Raw genomic sequence first — 17,786 nt, 5'->3', positions numbered from 1 at the left:
TCCCGCCATTCAGCCTTAATTAACTTTTCCCATTACTCACCTGTTTATGAAATTCATTTGGTTATGTATTTTCCATAGCATAACTTGATAGCGGAAATAGCTGTTTTGGTTCAATTTGGTACTATATAGCATTAATCCAGTGGGACAGGATTCTCAGATGCCATAAAAACTAATTTGTTGCAGCTAATAATCAGATTGCTAAACAGCCTTGCTTTGCCAGTAATATGTATCATCCTTTTTTTTTTCCACATAAAATTTGGTGGTTTCAGAATATGCACAGGTTGTGAGCCGTCACCACTAATGCTTTCTAAGCTGTAATTTTTGTTTATAACTTCAGTTCTTCAATCAACAAAAGTTAAAAAATATCTGTCAGAATAAATTAGTTTACTGTGAAAATGGCTAGATTTTGTTACAATTAGATGTAAACTCTGATGTCAGAATTCTTCGTGCTGTGTCCCTACTATAAAAAATAATTTTATTGAACCTACATAATCTTAACTTTGAATAATGATCTGAAATGACATGCTTGGTAGATCTTAGTTATATTATACCCTCAACCCCAATTAAGCTTATTTTAAGTGAAAATTTATTTCAAGGCCTTCAGTCTGGCTTGTAGGGTTCCCAGTCTAGACTGAAAGGTGCTGTTGGTGATATTTTCTCTGAGGTTGCTATACTAAGCGACACTGTACAGTCGTTGGTCGCTTAACCATGGGGCTACATGCTGAGAAATGCACCATTGGGGGATTTCATCACTGTGCGAATACCATGGAGTGTACTTAACACAAACCTAGATGCGTAGTCCACTATTCACCTAGGCTGTATGGTATAGCCCATTGCTTATAGGCTACATTCGTGTACAGCATGGTGCTCTACTGAATACTGCAGGCATTTGTAACACAATGTTAAGTATTTGTGTATTTAAATGCATCTAAACATAGGAAAAGAATAGTAAAAATAGCATACGTCAATAAAAACGTTATGTGGTATATGACTGTACTGGCTTCCTTTTGGAAAATCCTCAGATGATATTTTGGGAGGCCACATTGAAATGTATGAAGTTGAAGAGCCCATCTTAGCTAAGTAAAATGCAAATGATACATTTACAGTGTTAAATTGAATTCTTGATCTTGCTGTGACCTAAATTTTATGCTTTTGGGTTCACAGGCTAGTCAGTGGGAACAAACAGAAAGGATTTTTCTTTGAGGGTTCATAAGTTATGCGTGGACCATAGCTTAGAAAATAATCACCAATAAGTATCATAATACTATTCATCTACACAATCTTCTCATTATTGGTATTTTCCTTATTGGTTTTGTTTTCCTTCCTTACGTTGATTGGTCTTCCCAATTTGTTAAGAGTAGCTTGTTCTGAGACCTGGCCCTGGTTCTTTAACTGAGCAAACCATTTGCGGCTAAATTCTGGACTTGCAGATAGATGAATGAATGAACTTGTACATTTAGGGACTCACAATTTAAGGTAAAACCTATTTATACAGATTTTGCATGATTTGATAGTGGTGTCAACTATGAGCCTGGCTCTGCTGAGAATCAGAAAGGGCTCCTAGGTGAGATGACATCTGAAATAGGAGCTGGAGCTCTGATAAATCATTGAGTATGTTTCACAAAGAATAGAGGAGGGAGGAGGTAGTCCAGGTAGAAAGGGTGGTGCTCCTGTGATAGCCTGCATCAGAACCCTGAAGGCGATACTACCCCACAGATGGCTGTTCTCCACCCTCACAGTTTCTGATTCTCTTGGTTTGGGTGGGGCCTGAGAATTTGCATTTGCATTAAGTTCCCAGTGCTTAGGATTATGCTACTGTCCTGGGGACCTCACATGGAGAAGCACTGGTAGAAAGATACAATCAGGCATGACAAGGCCTCTGATATTATATAGCACAGTGTAAGGATCTGTGTGCCTAGAGCAGTACAGATGCTTTTGGGGTGCGGTTGGTGGTAGCAAGAGGGGAATGATGGGTAGGTGAGTTTGAGCTGCAAATCAGGAGCGCTCTGTATGTTAGGTGATTCTGAGAGCAGAGTTTCTTTAATTGGTGGCAGAAGATCCTACTTTGGGGTAATAATATTACAGTAGGATATTCTTAATTGTAACTATATTTAGAAAGGTATATTTTGAACCTCAGTGTGGCCAAATTTTTGTAATACAAGCCATGGTTCCTGTTCAGAGACTAATCAACTTTAGTAGTCTGTGGTACTGCTCCCTCTTGTGGCAGAAATTAGTATTTCTGAGTGATATTCTATCACAGTAATAAAAAGTTGCCTTTTCTGGACAATCATCTAATAGTCTGTATCCACATTGTCTTTAAGTGAAAATGTCACTATTTAAGAATCTCAAATCTCCAATTTCTGTCTCTTTAGGTTTACCGAACTAATCAGTGTGCTGGGGAGTTTGTGATTACATTTCCAAGAGCCTACCACAGTGGTTTTAACCAAGGTTTTAATTTCGCTGAGGCTGTTAACTTCTGCACTGTTGATTGGGTATGTAGTTATGATTTAGTGAGCCTTCTCCTGGGGAAATGGCATATAATTCTTTAAAAAGTGTCATCTGAAGAGTTGCTTCAACCTATTGCTGCTCAACTGGCCAGTCTGAAATTGTTTACCCGTCCACAATGAGATAAGGCACTTGGACCACTTTGTAAATCAAGCATGTATTAAGCACATTGCTTAGTTCAGTTGACAGTTTTTTCTTTCGTAGCAAGACGGAGTCTGTTCATTTACATTTTGGCTGAAGCTTAGTATCTCATTGCAAGCTGGCAACAAGTAAATAATTCTGGTCTGAAGACTACACTTTGTACAACACTAGCTTAAATTATCCACAATAGAGTAATTTAATGATGTGCTTGGTTTAAAGTTGAGTTTTTTTTATCAGTAAGAATACTTTCATTTACCTAAAAAGAATTATCTAGATTAAATATGTGTGGTGTTAAATCTAATGAATCATAATTTTGTTACAGTGCTTTTCTGACTATGGTACTTGCTGGGTCTACACTTATTTTCCATTGTGTACTTTTGGAGTATAATTATTCTCCAAGGTAGGCTAAGCATACCAGTTCAGTACAGTTTTTCAGGAAATGTGTAAATTCATATTTCCAGTTAGATTCTACAGTGTAACATTAATACATCGTTAATATGTTGGTTTTTTTAAAGCACTTTTTAATTAAGGTACATAACATCCCAGATCTTTGGGAAGCAAAGATAAATAAGGCCTAGGGCCTAGCTTAGGAATCTTAGAGTCTGGTTTTAGGGTTGATGGATAAATGATATGTATTATGACCCAGAATGTGATATTTGGTAATATGATAATATAGGTCAGAGATCTTTGGAAACAGAAGAAAGATGAACGTTACATATTTTCTTCTGGCTTTTGACATAGCTACCATTAGGCCGACAGTGCGTGGAGCATTATCGCTTGCTTCATCGTTACTGTGTGTTTTCCCACGATGAGATGATTTGCAAGATGGCTTCCAAGGCTGATGTGCTAGATGTTGTAGTGGCTTCAACTGTTCAGAAGGACATGGCCATTATGATCGAGGATGAGAAAGCTTTAAGAGAAACTGTCCGTAAATTGGTAAGTTTTCTGGATATCTAGTTGCATGCCATTGGGTATTACTTAGTAAAGTCCTTATGTACTTTAATATCATTTTAAGAAGTTTTTATGTCTTTTATTTCCTTTAAGGCCATTCTAATATATGTATAGCAATATCTCATGGTGTTTTTAATTTGTATTGAGTATCTTATGTATTTGCCACCTATATCTCTATTTGGTGAAGCTTCTGTTCAACTGTTTTGCCCTTTTATTTTTAATTAAAAAAAAATTTTTTTTTGAGACAGTCTCACTCTATTGCTTGGGCTAGAGTGGCGTGGCATCAGCCTAGCTCACAGCAACCTCAGACTCCTGGGCTCAAGCGACCCTCCTGCCTCAGCCTCCCGAGTAGCTGGAAATACAGGCATGTGCCACCATGCCCTGCTAATTTTTTCTATTTTTAGTTGCTGGCTAATTTTTTTTACTATTTTGTTTAGTAGAGACAGGGTTTCGTTCTTGGCTGAAGCTGGTCTTGAACTCCTGACCTCAAGCAATCCTCCCGCCTCAGGCTTCGAGAGTGCTGGGCTTACAGGCGTGAGCCACCATGCCCGGCCCTGTTTTACCCTTTTAATTTATTTGTCTTTTTAAAATGGGATTGTTGTAAGAATTCTTATATTCCAGATGCCAGTTTTTTATCAGATAAATGTTCTACTAATATTTTCTCCTAGCCTGTGGCTTGTCTTTGATTCTTCTAGTGGTGTTTTCCAAAGAGCAGAAGCTTTTCATTTTGAGTGAGTCCAGTTTATTGGGTTTTTTTTTTGTGTGTGTGTGTGTATCTTGTTTTTTTCTGTCCCATTTAAGAAATCTTTGCCTAATCTAAAGTCTCAAAGATTTTCTCCCAAGTACTCATCTAGAATTTCATAGTTTTATTTGGTTTAGGTCTTTGATGCATTTCAAATGATTTTCTTTATTGAGGTTAGTTTTTTTTTTTTTTTTTGCATATGGATATCTAATTGTTCTAGTATCATTTCTTGAAAAGACTGTCTTTTCTCCATTGGGTTGCTTTGGCACATTTGTTGGAAATCAGTTTACCACATAGGTCTGGGTCTGTTTCTGGACTGTGTTCTATTCTGTTGATCTGTCCATCTGTTCTCTCGCTAATACCAAATGGTATTGATTATTGTAGCTTTCTAAGAAGTCTTAAAATCAGGTAGTGTGAGTCCTCCAACTTTGTTCTTGTTAAAAATTGTTTTGTCTCTTTTAGTTTCTTTGGTTTTTCCATATAAATTTTAGAATCAGCTTTCTGATTTCTGCCAAATCAATTCCTGTTGGGGTTTTGATTGGGACTGCATTAAACCTATGGATAGTTTGGGGGAGAATTGATAATAATATTGAGTCTTCCAATCCACAGACATGATATAATTATGTATTTCATGTTTTTTAGACAGGTTGTTTTTTTTTTGTTTGTTTGAGACAGAGTCTCACTCTATTGCCTGGGCTAGAGTGCCGTGGCGTCAGCCTAGCTCACAGCAACCTCAAACTTCTGGGCTCAAGTGATCCTTCTGCCTCAGCCTCCCAAGTAGCTGGGACAACAGGCATGCGCCACCATGCCCAGCTAATTTTTTCTATATATTTTTAGTTGGGCTGCTGTTGTCTATTTTTAGTGGAGACGGGTCACCCTCTTGCTCAGGCTGGTCTCAAACTCCTGACCTCAAGTGATCCACCCGCCTCGGCCTCTCAGAGTGCTAGGATTACAGGCATGAGCCATCGCGCCTGGCCTTTTGACACTGTTATAAATGGTCTTTTTTAAAAGTTTCAATTTCTAATTGTTTATTGCCTATTTAGAGATAAAATTGACTTTTGTATCCTGTGACCTTGATAAAAATTACTTAATTTTTAGTAGCTTTTTAATGAATTCTTTTAGGACAATCACATCTGCAAATAGAGTAACATCAGTATTTTTAAAGTGTGCCTCTTTGGGTAGAATCCTAAAGTATTGTCTCTTTGGAGCCCATTATGGATTAATAGCAGGTTATCCACCTTCTCCTTATGTATGTATGTTTGTTTTTGAGACAGAATCTCACACTGTTGCTGGGCTACAGTGCCATGGTGTCAGCCTAGCTCACAGCAACCCCAAAGTCCTGGGCTCAAGCGATCTTCTTGCCTCAGCCTCCTGAGTTGCTGGGACTATAGGCATGTGCCAACATGCCTGGCTAATTTTTTCTATTTTAGTAGAGATGGGTTTCGCTCTTGCTCAGGCTGGTCTCGAACTCCAGCAGTCCTCCCTGTTCAGCCTCCCAGAGTGCTAGGATTACAGGCATGAGCCACTGTGCCCAGCCCTCTTATGTTTTACAGTTGGGAAAACAGCGCCCAGAAGGTTTAAGTGACTTACCAAGGTCTTGCATCAATAATGGTAGCTCATTTTTGGAACTTTAAGAACTATAATTTTTTTTCAAGATGTGGAATTTATAAATTAAAATCGAGTATGAATTACAGGATTCATCCTCAAGTAAAATCCATAGAGTTTGGTCCTTAATCTCATTTTAATACATTAACTGCCATGTGAGTTGTATTTAACTCATGCTATTAATAGTTTTGAGCCCAGGGCCTCGTGAAGCATATGTAATTCACACATCTCTTCACCTTGGGAGCCATGAGAACTATTTTTCAAGTTGCATATAATTTACACACAGAAAACAATAAAAAATAACAAATCTTTCGTTAAATTAGAAAGTATCATTTTGTTTTTGAAGTTCTTATTCTATTTTTATAATAATTTTTTTTTCCTAGTGTGGCAGTCAATGTGTTAAACAAAAATTTTTACTGTTCCCATCCCACCACATCCTCTTTAATGATCATTTCCAGATTAAAACCAGAATCCATTCATTAGCATTTTTCTTACTTTCCTTGTCTTTGGTTCATATAATTGGTGAATATGAAACAGTCAAAAGGTTAAAATATAGGATAAAAGAGTAAAACAAAGGAGCCTGATGGTTTATAAACTGAATTAATCAGGATTGGTGTTCTCAAGGGTGGATTTGGATCTGGTTCCAGATAGGAGAAAAGGAGATAGCAGTTTGGTCTTTGAGTGATAAATGGTCTATCCCAGGAGGGTTCCTGGATGTTAGATGGTACAGACTAGGTTGAAATTTACTGGTTCAAGTCTTTATTTTTCTTGAAAGTCCTTTAGTTAGGAAATGAAAATGCTTTATTATGATTTTAGTATTCTGGTTGTGCAAATTTTCTAACTTATTTAGATAATAATATCCCTTCAGATAACTTTTCATATAAAAGGCCAAGAAACCAGTCAGCATTTTCCCAGACTCAATAATTTCTGTATGATAGTCTCTTCCACTTGTCCCATCTTTCCTTTTATTTTTGTCCTTTTTATAGATTCTCCAGCAGTATCACTCCGAAGGCCTGTAGTATTTCATCAGAAGTAGGAAGCGTGTACCTTTTCCTTTGCTCTTATCTATACGCAAAATACGGACAAGGCCAGGTTGGAGTAGAAAAGACAGCTGTCCACAGTAGTTTTAGAGTCCTGTTAGTAACTTTTCATGCTCAGATAAAAATGGCCAAACATAAGGACCTGCCTTGTCCATAAAATGTTTTTCTTAGACAAATGAACCTGCCCATATTTGCTGGGTCATTGTTACTTTGTATTCCACACATTTTTACTCATGCATCCCTGTTTTGGTAAGGCTTTTTTTGGTTTGGTTGGGTTTTTTTGGAAACTTCAACTACCACTGCATGCTTTTCTTGGGATGGTAGATTACATTATCCTTTGGAGGTCTCTAAAGTATGCTTTATTCTAGGGAGTAATTGATTCAGAAAGAATGGATTTTGAGTTGTTGCCAGATGATGAACGTCAGTGTATAAAATGCAAAACTACCTGCTTCATGTCTGCCATCTCCTGTTCTTGCAAACCTGGCCTGCTTGTTTGCCTGCATCATGTAAAAGAATTGTGTTCCTGTCCTCCTTATAAATATAAATTGCGGTGAGTAGGAAAATCATTTTTTTTTCTATGGAAAACACTGAATCATTGCTAAAAGCTCAGTGAAATCCCACTTCCAGGGCTGAAATGTTAAGTATAAAACATCCAGTTTTCTCCAGAGCTACATAATGTCAAAGCTAAGTCTGGTATTCTGTTTCCAGGTATCGATACACTCTGGATGATCTCTACCCTATGATGAATGCGTTGAAGCTTCGAGCAGAGTCTTACAATGAATGGGCCTTGAATGTGAATGAAGCTTTGGAGGCAAAGATTAACAAGAAGAAAAGTACGTGGTGCAGGAAGCGACTTGGTGATTGGCAGACTGGGGCTGATTGATGTAGCCGACGTAAAGTCATCAACAGAACATTAATTAAAACAACCTTACCTCATCCTCAGTATCCCCTCTGTACAGCCACATTTACAGAGCTTTAGCAGAGAAGTGTTAAAATCAAGAGTGGATGAGATGTTCTAACATCAAAGTCTTGATATGTGAATTGTGGAACATAGTTTATTTTCAAAAATAACCAGATTGCTAGGAAACCTTTATACCTCTTTGTCTCAGAACCAAAAAGTTCACATTTCATACAGAATTGTAGAAAAACTTTTTTTTTTTTAAAACAGATCTTGTGACAAAGGCAGCCTAACCTTAAATTAGGAATCTCTGAAATGCTAGTTTATTACTTTTTAGTTCTAATCAAAATTGAGGTCCCTGGCAGTTGTCATTACCTTTGAAAGCCACTGCTTCCCTTCATTTCTCTTTAAAGGTATTTTTACTTGCTTTCCTTTCTGTAGCCCAATAGGTAACTCTGCTCCCTTTCATTTAGGGGGAGGGAGCAGTATCACTACCTCGAATGACCAGTGTGCTCTAGTGACCGAGCGTGCGAGCTACTTGCCAACTGCAGACTAAAGTGCAGGAAGAAGTGGCTGAAGTCACAATAAGATCTGTATTTGCTTTGCTCTCACAAGTCAATTGCTTTCCATGTCTTTGTATATCTAAAAACATGTCAGGTCTTATTAACATTTCCATATTGAAGCCCAACTCTAGGCAATAGTTTAAAACACTCCATGCTCAGCTACCTCCCCCCCAAATTAAATAAACGAGTTTATTAATGATCTAAAATGTTGTAAGAATTTTAAGTTAAATTTCTAGATATAAGAACTGACAAAAGCAATCTCCCCATCTGAATTTCATACCATTAATAATAAACATAATGATCACAGAAACGATGACTTTTTTTTATTCCTAGGCCTTGTCAGCTTTAAAGCTTTAATTGAAGAATCTGAAATGAAGAAATTCCCAGACAATGATCTTTTGAGACATCTACGATTAGTCACGCAGGATGCAGAGAAGTGTGCCTCTGTAGCACAGCAGTTGCTTAATGGCAAAAGGCAAACTAGGTATGTACTTCTGACTCCTTGAGTTTGGACTCTCTGGCACCTGAACTTGGAAACCTATTGTGACTGGCTCTTCCTTCTGTCTTGGATTCTTAAGACATTGGAACCTGGTGGACATTTATGTTCTCATATGGCTTCCTTGGGCCTTTGTCTTTATAGGTATCGATCTGGTGGAGGGAAATCCCAAAATCAATTGACAGTGAATGAGCTCCGACAGTTCGTGACACAGTTGTATGCTCTTCCATGTGTCCTCAGTCAAACACCATTGCTAAAGGTAACCATAGAGGGATGTGGGGGAGAGTACTTTGATAATCCTGTATTCTGTAAATTCAGTTAACAATACTAAGTAGTTGTCCATGGTGGCTAATTTGTACATTTATTTGCAAATGTTATTAATAACACATTGTGTGATATGTGTATATAAAGAGATTATAATAGGCCCACAGAGGAGAGATAAAGTTGGACATTTTTACTTTGAAAGTGACCATCAGCTGGTTTTTGCAATTGGTGTAAGGTCTGTGTTAAAGTCTCTTATTTTAGCTGTCAGTTGGCTTGTGTATTATTTTGTTTGCCCGTATTATTACTAAAATCCAGTGGGATGGCAAAAGATCGCACTGAATATGAATTTGAGATTCTAATTTAAAAGAAGCCAATTACTGACATTACTGTTTTGATGCAACAACCTTGTGTATTTTTTAGGACCTGTTGAATCGTGTAGAAGATTTCCAACAGCATAGCCAGAAGCTACTTTCTGAGGAAATGCCTAGGGCTGCAGAGCTGCAGGACTTGCTAGATGTCAGCTTTGAATTCGATGTTGAACTTCCACAGCTTGCTGAGATGCGTATCCGTCTGGAGCAGGCCCGTTGGCTAGAAGAGGTGCAGCAAGCTTGCCTAGACCCCAGCTCCCTTACTTTAGATGATATGAGACGTCTCATAGACCTAGGAGTGGGGCTAGCCCCATATTCAGCAGTGGAGAAGGCTATGGCCCGGCTGCAAGAACTGCTCACAGTGTCAGAGCACTGGGATGACAAAGCCAAGAGTCTCCTCAAGGCCAGGTAAAAAAGCAAACTCACATCTTTCCCTTGGGGAAGCCCAGGCAATATATGCATCTTAGAGCATAGAGCACAGTGACTGGCATATGGCACATATTCGGTAGCTGTAGTGATATATGTAGAACACATGTAGAAATTGTTGAGATATTTGGGGTTGCTTTGGGACATGGGTATAAAAGATTATTTTTTCTTACATTACTGCTTATGAAATGAATGATTCAAAGGGATGTGCCCTTTCCAAAGTTGGTTGAATGAAATTTTCCTGGAACCCCCCCTCCACTTTTTTTCTTCTTTGAGACAGTCTCGCTCTGTCACCCAGGTTGGAATACAGTGGCGTCATCACAGCTCAATGCAGCCTCAAACTCCTGAGCTCAAGCAGTCCTCCCACCTCAGCCTCTTGAGTAGCTGGGACTACAGGCATGCACCATGCCCAGCTAATTTTTTCTGTTTTTTAGAAAGGGTCTTGCTCAGGCTGGTCTTGAACTCCTGACCTCAAGCAATCCTCCCAGAATGCTGGGATTACTGGCATGAGCCACCATGCCCAGCCCCTGGACCCCATTAATACTGTCTTTGAGAGAAGAAAACATTTACAAATAGGTAGAACTGTTTAAACCCACAGTTAACTGTAAAATGACAGTAGTGCAGATAATTTTGAACAGGAACACGACTACATTTGTGCAGTTGCTTAGTAATTCAAGACACCTTATCTGTATTTGAGAGATGTGATTGAACTCAGGCTAGCCATTTGAGGAGGAGAAAAGAATGAAGTCCCTCCCCAGTCTTGCTTTCTGTCAGACAGATCTTTATTGGCCCAGATGACAACATAAAGCATAAGAAAAACTAAGTTATAGACCTTTTTTTGTAATCCTAAAATAGTCATTGAATAGAGAGGGAGTAAAATTTTTTGGTATTGTGCTTTTTAAGTATGTTACTATCTTAAAGAACTTTAATTTTCTTAGTGAAACTGTAAGTATTGATAGTGTATCTAGTTTAACATAGAGGAAATTATCAGCAAGTTTACCTTCTGTAAATGGAAGTTTGTGGTAAATATTGTAAAATCAGGAGTAGGTAGAATTTAAGTGCTTCACTGAGTCATTTGCTTTTTTACATTAGACGCTATTAAATCTTAAAGCCATTTAAAACTAGTTAACTTGGTATCTAGTAGTCAGTACCATTAAAAAAAAAATCTATTTGCCATACTGAATTTCCGTTGAAATGATTTCTCTAGTCTCTTTGGTAACTATTAGAAAAATGAACCATCATATAAAATGCTAAGAGGTCTTTGTGTTTAAATTTTGTAGGCCGAGACACTCACTGACTAGCCTTGCTACTGCGGTAAAGGAGATCGAGGAGATCCCTGCCTATCTGCCCAGTGGTGCGGCTCTGAAAGACTCAGTGCAGAGAGCCAGAGACTGGCTCCGGGATGTAGAGGCCCTGCAGGTTGGTTTTAAGAAAAATATATCCTAAATGTGTAAGTGCATCTATAGAGAGTAATAATTAAAAAGTAGTAAAGGATAATACGTTGAATCTCACTGCACAGATTCAGTATTTGGGGAGTTGACCAAAAAGCTAATTCTATTCATAATTATTTAGATGTACTTACCAGCTATTATCCTGAGCACTTGGCTCAAATATTTAAAGCTTAGACAATTTAACCAACTTTTTCTGGGACCTGAGGAGTCTTTCATAACAAACTTGAGCACTTGATTGCAGATTGAAGGAAAAGAACTAAAAATGAAGTTGTGAGAGAAAGGGTAGTTTTTACTCTTTGATAAATATGGTTACTTCTTGTTGGTTTATGTAATTTTATGTGGTGCTAATTGGCCAATTGCTAACAAGAAATACCAAACAGGGCAATTTTAGACAAATGTTTGCAACAAAACATCTGGGCATCTGTTCTAGTTAATAGGGAAAAGAAGATATACTGTTTGAGGAGATTATGTAATTAAAGTGTGACCCCGGAAAGCTAAAGAAAAAACAAGGAAAGTATTTACTATGCACGAAAACTTCCTTAACGGCAGTTTTAGGTACAGGCTCTTGTCAATGATTGTTGGTAATACAGTAATTAGTTTTGGTCATAGTCCCACATTTCACTCAATGATTGGTAGCAGCCAGAAGGTGAGATCATTGCAGTAAGGAGAGGCTGGTGGGTAAAATCGGAAAGCAAGCTGTAATTCTAGCACTTAGGGAGGCCGGGGCGGGAGGATTGCTTGAGTCTAGGACATCGAGAGCAGCCTGAGCAAGAATGAGACCTCATGTCTCCAAAAAGTAGAAAAATTAGCCTGACATGGTGGTGCAGGCCTATAGTCCCAGCTACTTGGGAGGCTGAGGCAGGAGGATCACTTGAGCTCAGGAGTTTGAGGTTGCAGTGAGTGGTGATGAGGACATTGTGCTTCTAGCCCAGGTGACCGAGTGAGACCCTGTCTCAAAAAAACAAAACAAAAAAAAACCCAAAAAAAACCAAAACCAGAAAGCAAGAACATGTTTCTGGACAGGCTAATTTCCTTCGTATTTTATATGTGCTGCTTACTATGTTTCAGTGTCCTTAAGAGCAAAACAAGTTTTGCCTCATTCCTGAAAAAATAGCCTAACCTTTTTTGGGCATCATATATTTAAAGATAAGAGACACGACTAATAACAAAGAACCATTTCATATTTAGTGGATTATTTATTTTAAAATGTTATCTAGTATTTTCCTTTATATGTGGGAAGCACTCCATGTATTTCTAAGTTGAGTGTCATAGGAATAGCATGTAATTTATGAGTCACCTTTTTATTTTGTGTCCATCAGAACATAATGCCCTAATAGTTTGAATCCTGTAAGAAAAAGCATCAAGGGCAATGAAATGTCAATTTACCCAGTCTTCCCTAGTTGTTCTGAAAATGTCCCTCATGATTGTTTGTCTAACCCAGGACCACACATTGTACCTAATTGGTATCTCTTTAAGTTTCTCTTAATCTTGTAGAATTCTCCTCCCTATCCCGCTTTTTCTAGTGTCATTATCCAGACAGTTATCGTTTGGTCTGTTCTACCTCCTGGATTTGTCTGGTTGTTTCTTTGTAGTGTGTTCTATCCTCTATGTTTCCTATAAATTGGAAGTTAGTTTCAAAACCTTAATGGATTCAAGTTATTTTGACTAGAATACATCAAAATGTCAAGTGATACCATATACTTTGTATAGCATCACCTCAGGAGGCACATCTGGATGACCTACCATTCGTGTTGCTAAGGTTTACATTGCATTTGAGCAACACTGACGCACTTCATCCTCCGTGATGCTTTCGTTCTTCTTCCGATTTGGCTGTCTCATTCTCAAATGATAGTTCCCAGACTAGCAGCCTCACCTGGGAACTAGTTAGAAATGTAAATTCATGGGTCCTTCTCTGACCTACTGAATTACAGTATCTGGGGATGGGACCCAGGAAACTGTATTTGAACAAGCCTTCCAGATGATTCTTATGCATCCTAAAGTTTAAGAAACTCTGAGCTGTCTCAACTCATGTTTTAGTTTCCTGGATAATTTATAATGAGTTACTTTAAGTTATCATTCATGAGTAGATTAGAGTAAGATATTATTTTGTTGCTTTTTATTTATGTGATTTAGTATGAAAGTCTTGAGTTACTATAAATTTTCATTTCTATTGGATTTTTTCAAACTATTCATAGGGACCAATGTGATGAGGGTATAAACAGTCAGAACAAAAGGACCACAGAGTATGCATATCATGTTCAGATTTGTATCCTCAGGCAAAACTAGGTTTCCCAGGAATTAGGTGAAAGGACAAATGTCACTCTTACCTCCACCTTCATCAAGGTCAACTGGCAGCTCCATCAACAGCTTTGAATTTAACAAGTTGAAGTCAAGGAGTAATCTGACTTGCCTCATTGATCATGGACTAATCTGAACTGTGCTTTTCCCATTTTACATAGAAATATTCTTTTTTCTAAACTGCTATAATTTTTCTTGACTTCTTAGGTTGGAGGACGTGTGCCAGTATTAGACACACTCATAGAACTTGTTACACGAGGCCGATCTATTCCAGTACATCTGAATTCTTTGCCAAGACTGGAATCATTAGTAGCTGAGGTTCAGGCTTGGAAAGAATGTGCTGCTAATACATTCTTGACTGAGAATTCTCCATATTCTCTTTTAGAGGTAAGTTTGCAGCCAGCTTATCTGAAGACCTTAGATCTAGCTTGGTAAAACATGCAGTCCATCACACATGAAGGTGATACTGCTGATTGATCTATGTTCTGTGAGTTGTTTTCCAGTAGAGCCAGGCAATCTTCTGGTGAAACAACTGTTAAATGTTTTCTGGATACATTTAGATAGCATTTAGTGACTAAAGAAGAACATTTTTCCTATTGGGTGAAGTTACTCTATCTGTGTTGAAACTGGACTTCTAAACGTAGCCATGCTTCACCACTTGAATTTAGTAAGTCTGATAAGTGATCTCACCCACCTTTTATAAAAGTGCTTTTAGCTGCACCTTTTGTATTTTGGTAGTGTTTGTCAGATTTTTACTTGTTATTTAATTGAATCTGGAATCAAAATTAATCTTTTGTGAGCCTGCCTCCCTCCCCCCTTCCCTCCATTCCTCCTTCCTCCTTTTGTAAAGGAGAGTATTCTGGTCTCAGGGCTGCGTGTTCCAGAGAAAATGTTCAATACTAAGAAATGGACATCCTTTCCGCTGCTTAGGCTTTTATTTTGGGAATTCTAATGCTTTATCTGACTGAAATCCATTTTACCAGTGGTTGTGCTTTGTCCCACCTTAGGTGCTGTGTCCTCGATGTGATATTGGCCTTTTGGGATTAAAAAGGAAGCAGAGAAAGTTAAAGGAGCCCTTGCCAGGTGGGAAGAAAAAAAGCACCAAATTAGAGAGTCTGAGTGACCTGGAGAGAGCTTTAACTGAAAGCAAGGAGACTGCTTCAGCTGTATGTATTTTTCCTTTTCCTTTCTTTCTTGCTGGGGAGGACAATTTCTGTCCCTTTCTGGTTTACAGGAATATTGGGAAGGCAAGTAGAATAATTTGAAAATGCTCATTTTTTACTGAGAAGGACTTTTTGAAAATTGTCAAGTATAAAAGTTTTGAATGGAAGATAGAGGTACAGAAGGTCCAGGGTGGGCCTCCCAGTCTGTCTGCAGCCGCAGAACTAGTCCTGTTAATGCCCATGGGTTGATCCAGAAATGCTGACCAAGGATGTCCAGGCTAACGGGCATGTGAGACTACACTGCCAACTTACTGATTTACAGTAGGAAATATACCTCAAAGTGTACTAGATTCTTATTTGATTCTGACCTGCATTTAGTAAATACTGTTGATTCAGAGATGAAGTAATGTTTAGCTAATGTGTAGTGAGGACAGTATCAGGATAAAGAAGATAGCTCTGTGATTTGGATGTTTTTAAGGACGTGAAGCATTGCCTAGTCTTCCGTAGCAATATATGCCTGCTACTAGCTCTAGACTGAATGGGTTCATCCTTGGGTCATGGTACCTTTCCCCCTATTTCTTTTTTCTTTTCTTTCTTTCTGTTTTTTTAATTATTATTTTCCCTGTTTCTCTGGGGACATCTGCCTGACGTCACTCTTGTCATGACGGATATAGAATTACCTTGATTTATTTATGTATTTTGATAGACTTTCTTTGGTGTCTATTTGTACGTTCAGTCAGGTTCTGGATAGGTTTCTGCCATCTAAGCACCATGTTGGTTGTTTTTAAGGCAGTTACTCTGGTCCACTGTTACATCTGTAGTTCATTTTTATAAAGACTAACCGAAAAGTATAGTCCCTCTCCCCTGGAATGTTTATATGTCTGTCTGAAACTTTACATACAGTATCCTTAATAGGTTTTGGTCTGTGTCCATCTAATCTGTGGACCCCTGGTTTAGGAACTCCTCGTATATATTATCTATTGATTTATGGTAGAATTCTGGAAGGTCAGTTGTTTGCTTGCCATTTCTAAGCTATGGGAAGGTACTGTGTTATCACATAACCCACATATATTGCCTGTACGTTGTATTTATCTATGAAAATAAGTGGTTTTTTTTTTTTTTTGTACCAAAGCTTCATTACCTGATTTGCTTTTAAGTCCTTTTTTTCTTTTATAATCCCTCAGTCTTACATTTTCTTCCCCAATCCAAAAAGAGATAATGGAGAGTTTATCTGGCCTTGTGTCTGTGTTATGTCATTTGGTGAATCATGATGGATATGAAGGCAGATGAATGTGATCATTGGGAATCGTTCTTTAACTATGACAAATGAGCATTTTAAGGACTTGGGAGTAGAATTAGGAAAATAGAATAGATCCCACAGCCTATAGCTCTTGTTTCTAGAGAGAAAGCTCAGTTTTAAAAATCTGTGCTTATCCTTTATGTATCAGTCTTTTCTCTGTCAGTGACATACTAGAGGAGGACTTTAATGGTCCAGCTTTTTGTTGGAACCTGGCCAATGAAACGAGACATCAAGTTTGAGGTGTTGGTGACCAACTCTGACATAGCTACTGATTTGAATTTGTCACCTTTAGACTCACACATTTAAGACCTTAATGTTAGGCCAGGTGGAATTGCTCACACCTGTAATCCTAGCACTTTGGAAGGCCCAGGTGGGAGGATTGCTTGAAGCTAGGAGTTCAGGACCAGCCTGAGCAAGAGTGAGACCTCTACAAAAAATAGAAAATCGATCTGGGCGTGGAGGTGGGTCCCTGTAGTCCCAGGTACTTGGGAGATAGAGGCAAGAGGATTGCTTGAGCCCAGGACTTTGAGGTTGCAATGAACTGTGATGAGGCCACTGCGCTCTAGCCCGCTAGACAGAGTGAGACCCTGTCTCAAAAAAAAGACCTTAGGCCGGAGTGCGGCAGCTCATGCCTGTAATCCTAGCACTCTGGGAGGCCGAGGCGGATGGATCGTTTGAGCTCGGGAATTCGAGACCAGCCTGAACAAGAGCGAGACCCCATCTCTACTAAAAATGGAAAAATTAGCTGGGCCTAGTGGTGTGTGTGTGCCTGTAGTCCCAGCCACCTGGGAGGCTGAGGCAGGAGGATCACTTGAGCCCAGGAGTTTGAGGTTGCTGTGAGCTGTGATGATGCCACTGCACTCTAGCTGAGGCTACAGAGCAAGACCCTATCTCAAAGAAAGAAAAAAAAGGGAAGCTTAGTGTGAGGCAGAGTCAGGATTTGAATGCAGATAATCTACTCACAGGCTCTTAACTGCTAGGACCTTGAATTTTATGGAAAGGCAAACTCATTATCCTTGATTATTAATTCCTTTTCAGATGGCAACTCTTGGGGAAGCTCGCCTAAGGGAAATGGAAGCCTTGCAGGCTCTCAGACTCGCCAACGAAGGGAAATTGCTGTCGCCTATCCAAGATGTAGAGATGAAAGTCTGCCTATGTCAGAAGGCCCCAGCTGCTCCTATGATCCAATGTGAACTCTGCAGGGATGCTTTCCACACCAGCTGTGTGGCAGTACCCAGTATTTCGCAAGGTCCCCGAATCTGGCTTTGTCCCCATTGTCGGAGGTCAGAGAAACCTCCATTAGAGAAAATTCTGCCCCTCCTGGCTTCCCTGCAACGTATCCGAGTTCGCCTTCCTGAGGGAGATGCACTTCGATACATGATCGAAAGAACCGTGAACTGGCAGCACAGAGCCCAGCAACTGCTTTCGTCAGGGAATCTAAAATTTGTGCAAGATGGAGCGGGCTCAGGACTGTTGTATAGCAGATGGCAGGCTTCAGCAGGACAGGTGCCAGAGACAAACAAGGTGAATCTGGACTTTTTGGATTATTGGAATTTCCAAAGCTCATTACCTTTC

The 17,786-nt window shown here is 39.0% G+C and overlaps 1 protein-coding gene across 4 annotated transcripts in view; it reads left to right on the top strand.

Moving 5' to 3' along the window:
* KDM5B (lysine demethylase 5B) overlaps positions 1–17,786 on the top strand; it is a 64,520-nt gene that overhangs the window by 39,764 nt on the left and 6,970 nt on the right. For all 4 annotated transcript variants that reach the window (XM_045536259.1, XM_045536258.1, XM_045536257.1 and 1 more), the window contains 11 exons: positions 2,373–2,492; positions 3,388–3,582; positions 7,353–7,534; positions 7,693–7,817; positions 8,779–8,929; positions 9,086–9,200; positions 9,626–9,981; positions 11,280–11,418; positions 13,956–14,135; positions 14,756–14,914; positions 17,250–17,735. In XM_045536259.1, the coding sequence (XP_045392215.1) occupies positions 2,373–2,492; positions 3,388–3,582; positions 7,353–7,534; positions 7,693–7,817; positions 8,779–8,929; positions 9,086–9,200; positions 9,626–9,981; positions 11,280–11,418; positions 13,956–14,135; positions 14,756–14,914; positions 17,250–17,735 (2,208 nt within the window). The remainder of the gene's footprint in view (positions 1–2,372; positions 2,493–3,387; positions 3,583–7,352; positions 7,535–7,692; positions 7,818–8,778; positions 8,930–9,085; positions 9,201–9,625; positions 9,982–11,279; positions 11,419–13,955; positions 14,136–14,755; positions 14,915–17,249; positions 17,736–17,786) is intronic.

The sequence above is a fragment of the Lemur catta genome, chromosome 23, assembly GCF_020740605.2.
Source record: "Lemur catta isolate mLemCat1 chromosome 23, mLemCat1.pri, whole genome shotgun sequence".
NCBI lineage: Eukaryota > Metazoa > Chordata > Mammalia > Primates > Lemuridae > Lemur > Lemur catta.
This window is presented reverse-complemented; position numbering and strand designations above follow the sequence as displayed.